This window comes from Cystoisospora suis, assembly GCF_002600585.1.
Source record: "Cystoisospora suis strain Wien I chromosome Unknown contig_3724, whole genome shotgun sequence".
Taxonomy (NCBI): Eukaryota; Apicomplexa; class Conoidasida; order Eucoccidiorida; family Sarcocystidae; genus Cystoisospora; species Cystoisospora suis.
In genome coordinates, this window is record NW_027156519.1 from 6776 (window position 1) to 19262 (window position 12487).

The following is a 12487-nucleotide window of genomic DNA, read 5'->3' on the forward strand; positions in this document are numbered from 1 at the left end:
GGAGGCCCGAGTTATGGCGGAGGAGGGGGGGGTGGAGGAGGATATGGTGGTGGGGGTTATGGAAGTTCACCAGGCACTGGGGGTGGAGGTGGGATGGGACAGGACGGAGGGAACTGGAATTATCAAGTTTTAAGATTACGAGGATTGCCTTATAGTGCCAATGAACAACATATTGTGGTAAGCTGGAGAACAGGGAGTGAACAGAAGTCAAGGGGGGACTATGCTTGTGACGATGTAGTCCTACTACTATATGCTGCAGGCGGTCGGTCGGAAAGCTAGCTGATAGCATTCAATCCTGGCGATTTAACGATCTGACTGAAAGGGCTCTGTTCTCTGTGGTTGGGAGATTGTCATGGAGCCCCTTCTGACTCCACGTCACACTCCTTCTCAATGTGCGAGTACGAAGACCCGTGAAAGCAATGCTTTTTAGAGCTTTACGTTTGGACGGGCACACCCTTCTCGAGAGCACTCAATCTCTTTTGTCTCGCTTTTTCTCCTGTCTCGCTCAGCAATTCTTCAGCGGCTTCCACATGGCCGCAATCCTGCCGTCAACAATTCCAATCGATGGACGGCCATCGGGAGAGGCGTATGTTCAGTTCGTAGATTCAGCAGAGGCCTGGAGAGCTTTCCAGGCAAGGAACGGAGGTCGGATCGATAAGCGATCCATTGAGCTGTTCCCTGCTTCAAGGCAAGAAATGGAATTCGCTGCTCAGGGCGGAGACCCGCGAGGTACGGCGACAAGGGAAGGATATCACAAGTCCCGGTGTGTTGTTGGGAGCTATGTAGACTTGCATTTCTTAAGGACGGGTTTGTATGTTTTCTGCGCCTTCAGGCCTTAGTTGCAGAACATAAGTTTCATTAGCAGATGCATTCGTTTAATCCTTTTCGTTGTCCTGGTTCCTGGAATACTTCTTTTTTCTATAAATATGGTTAGTCCTTCTCTCAGACATGTATAAGCTGGAGTGGTCTTGCTCCACGTGCTTGGAACAGGCTTGTTTGTAGCGGGGTCCACTCGCAATGAAATGAGGAGCGTCAGAGGCACTCATACATCGGGTGCTAAGTGCTATGGTTTCTTCTTGCCGTGCTGATTCGTTGCTCTGGTTTATTGAAGAAGCGCGTCTCTCTTGGTTCTGGACTTTTGCTGTGTAACGTCTGTTTACAGTCTTCAGAGACCGGCACAGGGGGAGTGGATATTGAAGAAACGTTGTTTGCAGCCAGAAAGACAGATCGGGGGCTCTTCAGCACTTCCGAGATGATGGTGATCGTGCAGTTCCAGTCAGCAGGGTCTCCGGTTCTGGAATGTCTTGAATGATATCGCCCGAGGTTGCTCTCATTTTGTTTCGGCCCCCGATGTCAGTTTTAACGCTCAAGCCATTGTAATGCTTTCTGCTCAGGTTTGATACTTTTTTGTCGTTTTGCCCTTCTGTAGCGCAGTCGAGGGATCTGATGTCTTCGCTTTCCGAACTCTTTCGTCGGTCGCAGGAAACACCGCCATCTCTCATGCGGGCAGCCCGTCCGCAGTAGTGGAGGAAAAAAATTTGAGAGGCACGAGCCATCTTTTTTTGTGTGTGTGTGTGGATCCTGCACGCGATACTTCTATCATGCGATTGTCACTCGGTTGAAGACGTTAAGTCTACACAAGGACCCCTGCCCGTGGATCACTAGGTGTGAATGCCCGCTTTCTTTGTGTGAGGAGCGGCAGTGTCCAATGTCTCTGTCGGACTTCATCGTGGAAGCTACGGTCCTCGGCTTCTTATTGAATTGGGAGTGAAAGACCCGTCGGGGCACACCTGTAGGTCGGTCGCACTTACTTTTGACCACCCTCGGTAGTGATGATCAGCTGGCACTCTTTCGCGTAGAGACCTTGACTCCCCTCGATCAGCGCCTCTCGTATAATCAGTGAGGTAGGAGGCGAGCATTACGTGAACAAGAACTTTTCAGTTGGTTCGGAAGCGTTGACCTGCTGCCCAATAGAGCCCGGGGATACTCCGACAGACCAACCCGGTGTAGCATACAGCTCGGAGAGGACCCCTTTAAGATCCCTGCTTTAGACAAAGAAGCAACCCTAAGTACCACCTGGTAATCGTGTAACTGAAGTTATGCTAGGATCGTCGGGTTAGATCTAGCCGAGGAGCTACACGAAGGTGAAACGCTTAACGGGCCTGGTACCTGAAGGGATTCGCGGTCTCACTGGTTGACTCGTCAGTGTCGTGGCCCCGGCGGAACTGATTAGTGATGAAAATCTTATGCGTGCTGAAGCAGGAGCTATCACTCCCCCTCAGCTTCGTGACTGTCACACGTGTCCAAAAACTTTTTTCGGTACTGAGAGCGTGCGACCGTCGGCCTTACATCTTCCTGGCCCGGCGCACGTCCAGCTTGGTTCCCTCAGGAGCGATCGAGTGCGACCCCGATTGTGGGTCCCTACAGTTGAGATACAGAGTGGTGCGACACCAGAGGCGCCGCCTAGCCGACAGAGTCGGTCGCTTCCCCAGTCGCAGTCGTCTCCAATTTCAAAGGTTTGAAGAGTTTCACTGTTTGCGTGAATACGCAAGCCCTTGCATGACAGAAAGCTGCGGTTTCGTACAAGCTTGCCGTTCGCGTGGTCAATAGGCTCAAGAAAACCGAAATTACTGTAACTCATCCAAGCAGCCTTTTGCACTCGGTTCTCATGTGCACTACCCTTGTCACTCATCGCCATGGGCCCCAGCTCGCTATCGTCTGGTGTGAACTGGAACGCAGTCCGATTGATCACTCTGAGTCGCCCACACGCGCAGGCATGGCCGACACCCCCACCCTACCGGCAGACAACAACTGCGTGCGCGAAAGACCCTGGTGCTACGCGCTAGACTTAGTGAGATCTTTTGTATTTATTCACTGTAGTTGGTTGAAAGTAGCCAATTCAGCTTCAGGCCTCGTCTCGAATCACAACACGAAGAACGCGCTTTCCTAGGACCGCGTCCTGATCTAGTTCTTTAGAGCGCTTTCGCTAACAAACTGACAGCACTAGTCTGTTGCTGGGAGGAGATAGCTCCCGACGGTACGAGGCCCCGCCCGTCTGGACTTCTCGCTTTGAGCAGTGAAGACCGAGAATGACCACTTCGGCTCTTTTACCATGAGTCCTCGCACAGCTGTGTGTTACCGTTCGCTTTGGGAAGGATGCGGCCAGCGAAGTAGTAGTTGCTTTGGAGCAGGAACCCGATCGAAATAACAACCTGTGATGAAAGAAAAAAAACAAAGGACAGAAGCAGAACGGACACGACTGGCTTGGGACTGAAATTATCCGGCGGTGAATGGGCTGTCCTTGCCCGTGAAAAGGCAAAAACCATTCGCTATAGCTTCCGGGCCGGCACAGAATGAGTTAAACCTCTGAGACAACGTGCCTCTGCCCCGCGAGACAGGGAATGGCTTTTCGCTCTGTGCCTTCGCTAAGCAGAGTACAGAAGTGTATTCAACCGCGAAGACTGGACAGAAAGATGCAGAGCGTTCTTCGAACAAGGCACCTGACAAGAATAACGCCTACGGTCGGTTCGGCGGCCGCGGAGTTCGGAGGCTACCTCATAGCTGTAGCTGCTTGGCTTGGAAGAAGGGTCCGTATGTATCTAACCAGCCACGGCAGTCACGCTCGGGCAGAATCCTGTAGGCGCGAAATAGGGTTCCAGTTAACGTCAAGCACAGGCTCTACGCAGACAGAAGTTAACTAAGCTGCACAACACGCCTGGTCTGCACAGCAGTCGAGTTCCGGATGTCCGAGAAGCGCGCTTCTAGCACTCGTGACGCCTACAATAAGGAAAGCCCAGGAAAGCCACATGTAGAAGGGCCAGGGACTCTGTATGCACGTTGCCAGCTGGCTGTGCGTGTAGTAGTCTTCCAGACTTCCTCCCAAACGCTTCGGGGACACCCGGAGCAGTTCCGTCCCAGCAATTCCTTCCTTCAGTGCAGCTGCGTCCGGGGACGGAAAATGCATGGCCTTCACCGCTGCTGCCCTTCGAGCTGAAGAGGCGAAAGAGAATGACGGGTCCGGAAAGAAGTTTGACGACGGCAAAGAAAAAGTCCCAGGGCCGGCTCCAACAGAGGAGCGCGGGATCAGATTCAGGAGAAAACCAAGAGCGCGGGAACCTGCTACCTGGGACACTGTGGAAGAGCCTTGGGACGCATTTTTAGAAACTGCAAGGAGGCTCCGCTTCGCGGATCCCGTGGCCGGGGCTACAAGTTTCCCGGGAAAAAAGGCAAGCGGAGCCACCCGAGGAGGAAAAGGCGACATTGTCAAGGAAATACGAAAAACCAGGATGCGAGCTAATTGGTTGGAAAGGCTACTTGACTCCACACGGGCTCTTCAGTCAGGGTCTCAGGTGTGCTCTAATGCAAAGTAAATGCCATCAAATCTATCAGGAAAGCAAATTCCGTCCTATGTCGAGACTCAGCTTGGTACTATTGCTTGCATGGCAAGCATAACACTTCTGGAAAAAGGGAGGAGAGTCGGGGGAGCTTGAATAAACTGACCGGTCCGAGTATAAGGCGAGACCTTCACAATGTTCGGATCCTCGATGTTGAAGAAAGGCAAACAAGTGTACGAGGAACTCATCTAGGTGTTAGCGAACTTGATGCTCAAGACGAGCACACACTCAGTGAAGTGTAAACCCGATCATCTCGATACCCGTTCTCTGCACTAGGATTCTCAGACCCCCGTGGTCGTTGGTGGTTTTACTTTCTCCCTTTGGGCTGAGGTTTTTTCGGCGATCTCTCTGAGGTCTTTCAAACAGTGTCTAGGCCGATATCTCTGAGGTCTTGCAAACAGTGTCTAGGGCGATCACGCCATAGAGGAAGGACCAGTATACCCGTGATCTAAGAGCATCAATTTGGGCGTCTAACGTAGCAGGTCCCTGCTTTGGATCGGCTGGACGAGGCGAGTGTGCGTCCGCTACGCGCCCTGTCATCACTCGTCCGTCCCCAACACGTTCAGTAGAAATTACCCGACTGTACCATTTCTCCACAAAATTGCCCACAGAACTTTGTTACTCTGAGTCCTTAGTTGGTTCAGAGGTCCTCACCTGCGTCTATAGGTCTATGTATTTCTCGACTGCGACCGTGTTTCCAACGACAGCGTCAATCGTTCTTCCCCGGTTGGTTGTTGTAGGGGTCGCAGTGCAAGATGCGAACCCACTCAAGAAGTACGGACCTTGTCATCGTGCCCTTCTTCCAGCTGTCCATGCGGACGAGGGAGCCGAATTCAGAGAATTTGTCGTTCCTTTTCTCAAGTGATTTGGTCGTTTGAAGTACCCCGCGGTGTTATTCCTCTTCGCCTTTTCAGTGGTCTGATAGGCCGTCTTCCTGCGGCCTTAGTCTGAAAGAAAATAACCTCGTCCATGGGGAACGCGAAAAGCTCTCCTTCCCCGATCCGGATGGTCAATTGACCGGAGGTTGAGTCTTCGTCGCGTCTTTTCTGCAACTTCCTTTCCTCTCCACCACGTCGCCACTGATTGGTTCTTTTCTTACCCTTCTTGTTTCTCAGTGCAAATTCGACATCCTCCTTCCGTGGATTTTCAGCGGCAGGTCTTCAGAAGGCGGTACCGAAGGCAGCGTCAGAACGACCGCATCACAGCTTCCTCTGTCCGGGTTTTTTGACTTCCTCGCGCCGACGGCATCTCCATTTTCTGGTTAGAGACGCGTGGTATCGATGTAGAGCCCTCTGGACCGTTGTGGTCCGTTTCCGACGACTGCGCAGAGTCCCCTGCGTTCTTGGCCGTATCTCTCCTCGTCTCAGCACGCGTTTGCAGCTTCCATATCGGATCCGGAGCACTCGAGAAAACAAATCGCTTGTCTTTCTCTCCACTTCTAGGCGTTAGCCGGTCCATCCGCCGTGTGACACTGAAGAAGTGTGTCTGGCGTTCAGTCTCCAGGGCGCCTCAATATGTGGTATCCGTACGAGACTGGAACTCTTCGGAGTTCTTTTCGGCCTCTTTAGCTTCTGAGGCAGCAGGAGGTCTATCTGTGGAGGATTTTCGCCTCTCTTCGACGACAAGGGGTCGGGCGTTGAATCTCCACCTTCTCAATTTTCTTCTGCCCTTTCTTCTACGACGACGGCTCTGACTTCCGTTCCGCAGGGTTGTACTCGGGGCGTAAGGAGTTTCTTTGACTTCTCTCACGATGCCTTTTCCGCGTTCATTGGCGTTGTTCCTGAAGAGGTGGATACCGATGATAGCTTTTACATCTTGACATCTTGACACCTTACTTTATTGTAATGTCGTGTTATCTTTTCCTAGCACGTACTCGGGGTTTTCTTGTATCAGTTTTTTTGTAGTGAGCGTTCTTTTGTGTATCTGTTTTGATCCACCTTTCTCATTTGTCTACGCCTGGCCTCCTTAGGTTGTCTTATAAGCGCCGCTTCGCCAGTTACCGTCCTCATGTATGTGCGCCATACGCCTTCTCCGGGCGAGCTCTAGCTAACAGGAACCCGTATGTGTACGATGCCTGCTGTCGTCCCCGAATTCTTCTCCATTTTGAGTTCGGCAATTTCCTGTGGCAAGCACATTTTCTTGTACACTTCTTGCTTTCCTAGCGCCTTCTCCTGCCGGCTTCGAGACTATCGCTCCTTCTTCTGTCTGCTGGCTTGTTTTCGCATTGATGGCGAGCAGCATCACGGGGGGGGTTTCTCCTCCTCCTCTGTCACCTGTGTTGTCTGATCGGCACACTTCTCGGTCAGGTGACAACTTCCTTGGTTCCCCACAAACAGAGAAGAGAGAAGGCCATCCCTTTTCCTCTCGGCCCTCACCCTGTCATGCTTCGTCGTCTTCGTATCTCCCTTCTGCAGACAATCGCTCGAGTGAGACGGATTCCCCAAGTAAACGACGGGCTGTGTGTCCTGTCTTTATACCGAGCTTACGTCTCTCGGAGGCAAATTTATCTTCAGTGCAACCGGGAAGGGACAACCCAGTGGCGGGGAGTGGTCTGCTCTCTGCTTCTTTTCAGTCACGGGGTAGTAGCAGTCCTCAGCGGACCTCTAGCTCCGGTTCGGGTGTATCTGCATGCTTCAACTCTCCAGCTAGAGGGTGTCCCGTTTCTTCGATGGAGGGAAGCCATGAGGCGCAGTGTTTCTCGCGGGATGGCTCTCCCCGTGCAATGAATGTGAGCAGCTCCGGTGTATGTACACCTGGACTTGCGTCAGATCAGAGTGGGTCGTCTACAGAGTTTCCTTCCCAACTTCTGTGGGTGGCTATCCCACTTACCCATGCATCTTCCCCGTCCTCCTCTTCCATGAGGAACGAACATTTGAATCTTTCGGGAAGCTCTGCAGCACTGAATGAGAATACGCTCTCAACTGCTACTGCGAGGCCTCATCGTGCAGAGGTAAAATCCGAGTGTACATACACTCCAACCTCTGAGTTGGCAAAGTTCCATCCAGAGAGCGGCATGGTTACAACCCCTCATGTCACTCGTGAAACTATAGCTCGTACGATCGACGAGGTCTTACGTAAGGCCCCGATGTCCTCAGTTCGTTCCGCTATCGAAAGCGGAATGAAAACGTCTCTCATCTGTAGTATAGATCCTTTGGTAAATATGAGCCGCAGAGGAGGGGAACCAGGTGTTGCCGATAATGACGTCCCCTCATCCTCTCTACGTTCTCTTGTACAAAAGCAGAGACTTGTTGTGCTTGCTTCCTCGATTCCTTCTCCTCGTGCGACAAGTTCCGATCCATCTGCCCTGTCTTCTTCTTTTCCCCTTTCTCTCGAGAGTTTGTTACGAGACATCAAAGTGAGGGAGGATGAACGCTCTAGTGTAGAGGTCCTCAGAGAACAGAACCGCAAGCTTGAAGAGATTCTGGGGAAGACAACCTCTCAAGGGGAATTGAAGAGAGACTTATGGAGGTTACAGCTACTCCAAATACAGCAACAAAGTCAGTTACGTAAGCAGACAGCTAAGATGATAGAGGCTCTCGAAGCTTGTCGTTCACTTCTTTCAATCACGGGTGCCACTGATGCGGGTATGCCTATGACCTCGGTCGCCTCTTCGGAAAAGATAGACAGTCGAGAAGAAGGCCACGATGATGCGAGCAACACTAAAGACAGTGACTCGCCGTTGACAGGGGATTCAGCGCCAACGAAGGACGGAGACAGGAATTCCATAGCTTTTGCGAAAGTAAGTGAACTTCTAGCTCTTATAGAGGATGCCATCAATCTAGGAGGAGGAGGCGCAGGAGTGATGACAGGAGGCGGGCGTACGACTTCGTCAAATACCTCGGGGGGTGCGGGGATGTCGTCTTCACAAGGGCCGGGTCTTTGGGGCGCTGGCAGGGGTGGAGGAGATAGTCGTCTTGTTCATCCGTCATCATCATCATCTTCTACTGATCATTTCAATCCCCCTCATGGTTTTTCTTCTTCTTTCGGTTCTCCTCATGATGAGAAGTCCGGTGAGGGAGGAAGTAGAGGTGTACCACAGCGAGGGAGCATTGAAGAAGACTATTCAGTATCAGGCACTGCACAGCGAACAACTCCTGCGAGACATCATCTCATGCTGCAAGAGGCAGATCAACGCCAGAATACACCTTCTTCTTCTATGAGTCAATACAGTTCGACTCCTCAAGGAGGAGGACACGGGAAGACGGATTCTTCTTCTTCTGCTTTCCCCGCAAAAGCGATGACAGGAATAACGGGCAGAGGTGGAGGGGTTCCGCCTCTAGCGATGGGGTTCTTAACGAACCAGCATAGTCATAGAAGTGGACACATGGATGGGAGAGAAGGGGCTCTATCTCCTGCTTTATCAAGAGATTACAGCAGGAGATTCTCAAGTCGGGCAAGTTTCAGTAGTAGCGTCAGTCTGACTAATAATAGTTGTAGTAGTCTATGCACAAGTAGAAGTGATCTATCGACCTATAGAGGGAATAACAATCTTAGCGGAGACGAAGCAGGAGGAGGTGAAGGTGGAGTCCTAAGAAGAAGAGAACACCATTCTTCTCGAGTGACACCGCCTTCCCATGGGGAGAGAAACAAATCAGCAACGACGTTTGTGTCGAAGTGGAAAGGTCGGCCAGTCTTCGTACCACGGTTAAACCTGACAGGAGAGGATGATGAAGAAGATCAAGGGACAGGAGAAGATGGGGGACAAGAAAACAGCATTATGTCTTTATTTGCGAAGGAAGGAGAAGGTACGCGAATAATGACTTCCGGGGTTGGGGGCAGCACAGCTGTAAGAGTCGAGGAAGACAGAAGAGGGGGAGAAGAAGGAGGTCAGGCTCATCCGAAGAGAGGGGAACGACAGGGAGGTGAGGGAACGTCGCCGCGAGGAGATAGCCCGGAAAGTCGTAGTAGAAGCGACCAAAGAAGAAGAGAAATGCATGTGAAGGAGAGCGAATCGATGTGTACCCCGGCAGGAAAAGATCAGCAGGTCGTAGGAGGACCAGGAGGAGGAAGTGCGAAGATTGAAGCAACATGGCGACTTCAACAGCATCTACTTCAGCAACGTCACGGTGTTCATTACGGTAGTCCAGGGAGAGGATCTGAGAGTATTTCAAACTCCCCCTATGTGGCAGATCAATTTCAAAGTAGTACCAGTCAAGGCAGGTACATGCTATCACCCCAAGACAGTCACACCTCCCCTCCTCGTTTGAACACCGCTCCTGGACTGTCGTCGTCTTCTTCACGGGAGAGAGAATGTTATCTTTCTCGGATAGAAGAAGGAGAAAGGGGTTCACCTAGCGGAGGGCAAGAAGGAGGGAGAGAGCATGATGAAAGATACAAAAGACAAGGAGAAGGTCTGGATGAAAAAAATGAGCAAAGAAAGTCTTCATGTTCATCTTCTCCATCTCCCTCATGTTCTCGTGGAATGACTCCGCATGCTTTATCACCTAGTTTGATTGAACCTCATTCATCCTACAGGGATGGAAGGAGGCTATTGCTGTCTCCCTCTAATGATTCGTCACGTCATGAGAGTAGGTATACGTACAGCTGTAGTAGTCATAATAGTAGTGGGAGCAATACGTACAGGCGTGACGATAATCAGAGCACACACCATTCAAGTAGAGACCAGAGTGAATGTATAGGAGGCTTTCCATACGGCAGTGAAAGTGTCGTTCTTGGTCCTCATAGTCAGAGAAGAGTCGTAACTGCTACAAGTGTCTCCAGTAGTCACAGCCGAGGTAGCGACAGCAACAACACAGCTCATAGAAACCAGTCGTCTTACAGTCGAACGAGTAGTGTTATGGGTGTGTCAGGTGTTGGCGATGCTGTTGGTGGAGGGGGGGGGCCGTTTGGGTCTCGACAGACTACATCGTCTCCTGCGCTCCAATCTCCTGTTACCTCTCCTTCTTCTTTCAAGACGCACAACGTATCGGGGCCGTTATCACCTTCTGTCACAACTCTTCATTCAGGAGGAGGCTCATCATCCTTGCCGTTGGCACGTCAAAGCGATAGAAAGACTGACAGGCGTATGAGTGGGGGAAGGACAGCTGACGGAGTTGATATCGACCATGATCTACATCAGCAGCCTCCAGGAAGACCACACAAGGCCACGTCTCATAGTCATGGGTCTTGTGGATCACACCAAAGACAGGGATGTTTCGATGCGATTTCTCCTCATTCGTCTGTTAAATCCTCAGAATCTCCTCCTGTTTCTCCTGGAGGTAGAAGACGGCATTGCCAGAGGGACAGGGGAGTTCGTGGAAGTCCCACATCATCGCCTCCGTCACCACCGCGTCTAGTTCCTTGCTCGTCTCTCGGAAAGTCACCGCGGGCGTATATCTCACCCAGGGGAGTATGTGGTGTCTCGTACACGGGAAGCCTGTCCCCTTCAGGAAGTGCTAGATCTCCTTTTTCGCCTGGTCATCAGGCATTTTCTGCCAGAGGAGGAGGGCATCAACCTACTAGTGCGTCGTCAGGCGGAGGGGGAGGAGGGCTGTTAGCATCTCCGCGTAGTGGAAGTATTTTAGTGAGGTCATCTCCTGATCCTCGAACGATATCGATGGCATCAGCTGTAAGTGCGGGTGTAGCTGCGTCAGTGGCCGTTGCAGTGGCTGCGGCTACGAGACAGAGGAATGAAGGGGAAGGGGGTAACGTCACTCGGGATATCTCGAGTCCGCGAATACACCTCGCAGATCATCGAAATGGCTCACAAAGAGGGAGTACAAATGCTCCCACTCAGGGCACGAAGCCTTTGCCTGACCATGGCGATATTGATGATACGTCTTCCTCCATTGATCGCTGTGGCTTAGATTCAAAGAAATCTCCTCGGAAGGGTGATGAGACAGCCAGTCGATGTGGTGTATCTACAGGAAGTCGAGGCTCCCAGGCGCCACAATCTCTAGTTGATACTTCATCTTCTCATGGTGTTTCACCGAATCTAAACCTTGTATCTTCTGAGGATTCTCATACTCCAAAATCGACTTCAGGGAGAACTGATAGTGAAAGGGCCCGTACACCTCGCGTTCATCAGGTAGAAAGAAGGAGCAAGGAAGGTCAGGGACGAGACAGAGGAACAGGAGAGACGGGTTTACATTCTCTGTCATCAGATGCAAGAGGAGGACAAGGGGAAGGAGATGTGGGGACACCCTGTATGAATCGTCAGTCAACCCTCTCATCTGTCGATGATGCTACTAGGGATTGTCTGCAGGGGGTACAAATGAAGGCCTCCGCTTTCCCAACACAGAACGTTGCTATGCTTCATCGGGAGTCGTGTCCACCTTCTAGAGACGTTTCCGACACAGTTTCTCGTTCACGAGGTTCGTGTTCACATCTTCAACGTGACGACCGAGCAGAGTCATGCGCATCAAGAGATCATCAGGCAAGTACGGCTCCAAGGGAATTTTCTTCAGCAGCTGGAGAACAAGTCGGGGGGGATGTAGCCTGTCAAATCTCCGATAGTAGTGGTGGTCGTCTATCTGGGACAACGCATAACCTAACAGAAGGAGAGGGAAGAGATTCAAGTGCAGAGAAAAAAGGCCCAGCAGAAGGAGACCGAGAGGCCGGCGGCAAGGCCGTCTCTTCTTCTCCCCTTCAGGTTACATTGAAAGAGCTGCGGAAACCTGTCAGTGAGGCTGATGAGAACCCGGAGAGAAGACAAGATCGGAAGATTCAGACAGCAAGAGGAAGTCGACCGACGAGTAGTTATGGTGCTGGTAGTGAAGGCAATAGTAGCAGTAGCCACAGCGGTAGCGGTAGTTTCTCAGTGTCCGGCGGGGTTAGTCGTTTTGTTAGGAGCAATTCTTTCTCTGGTGGCATTCCAGATAATACAAACTCACCCCAACTCTCAGGAGGAGGAAGAGGAGGTGAAGCGGAAGGAGAGAGAGGGGGTACCTTCAGGAATGTGACAAACAATGTGAACAGTCATGGCCGACCAGGGAATCAATCTCCTTTCTCTCTCTCATCTTCTTTCTCTTCAGTTTCTGTCGCCGAACTAAGGAAAGCATTTGAAAGTCGGCATTCCCAACACAGTTTCAAGAAGACGCCCAGTATACCGTCTCCTCCATCTATATCGAGAGCTACTGGTGGAGGGGGGGGGG

At 51.5% G+C, this 12487-nt stretch overlaps 3 protein-coding genes across 3 annotated transcripts in view; 2 read left to right on the forward strand and 1 right to left on the reverse strand.

Annotated features, from left to right (window-relative positions):
• The window catches only part of CSUI_007168 (rrm domain-containing), an 8434-nt gene extending 6768 nt beyond the window's left edge, over positions 1 to 1666 (forward strand). The window contains exons 9-11 of the mRNA XM_068067318.1: positions 74 to 177; positions 510 to 729; positions 1170 to 1666. Of these exons, the coding sequence (XP_067920699.1) occupies positions 74 to 133 (60 nt within the window). The 3' untranslated portion in view covers positions 134 to 177; positions 510 to 729; positions 1170 to 1666. The remainder of the gene's footprint in view (positions 1 to 73; positions 178 to 509; positions 730 to 1169) is intronic.
• Positions 1667 to 2574: 908 nt separating this feature from the next.
• On the reverse strand, positions 2575 to 4557 carry CSUI_007169 (uncharacterized protein). The gene is made up of 2 exons (XM_068067319.1): positions 3782 to 4557; positions 2575 to 3212 (listed from the first exon to the last, which is right to left on the reverse strand). The coding sequence occupies exons 1-2, from the start codon at positions 4259 to 4261 to the stop codon at positions 3108 to 3110; spliced, it is 585 nt and encodes a 194-aa protein (XP_067920700.1). The 5' UTR covers positions 4262 to 4557; the 3' UTR covers positions 2575 to 3107.
• An 89-nt stretch (positions 4558 to 4646) lies between these two features.
• CSUI_007170 (uncharacterized protein) overlaps positions 4647 to 12487 on the forward strand; it is a 16471-nt gene continuing 8630 nt past the window's right edge. The window contains exon 1 of the mRNA XM_068067320.1: positions 4647 to 12487. This exon is cut by the window's right edge and continues 8630 nt beyond it. Within this exon, the coding sequence (XP_067920701.1) occupies positions 6622 to 12487 (5866 nt within the window). The 5' untranslated portion in view covers positions 4647 to 6621.

What these genes read in the sequence shown, in the direction of transcription:
- CSUI_007169 (XM_068067319.1), bottom strand. Translation starts at nt 4,261, where the DNA reads ATGTCGCCTTTTCCTCCTCGGGTGGCTCCGCTTGCCTTTTTTCCCGGG. An exon ending in TTTCCTGGGCTTTCCTTATT is followed by an intron (nt 3,213 to 3,781) that starts GTAGGCGTCACG and finishes CTTTCATCACAG; the next exon opens with GTTGTTATTTCGATCGGGTT.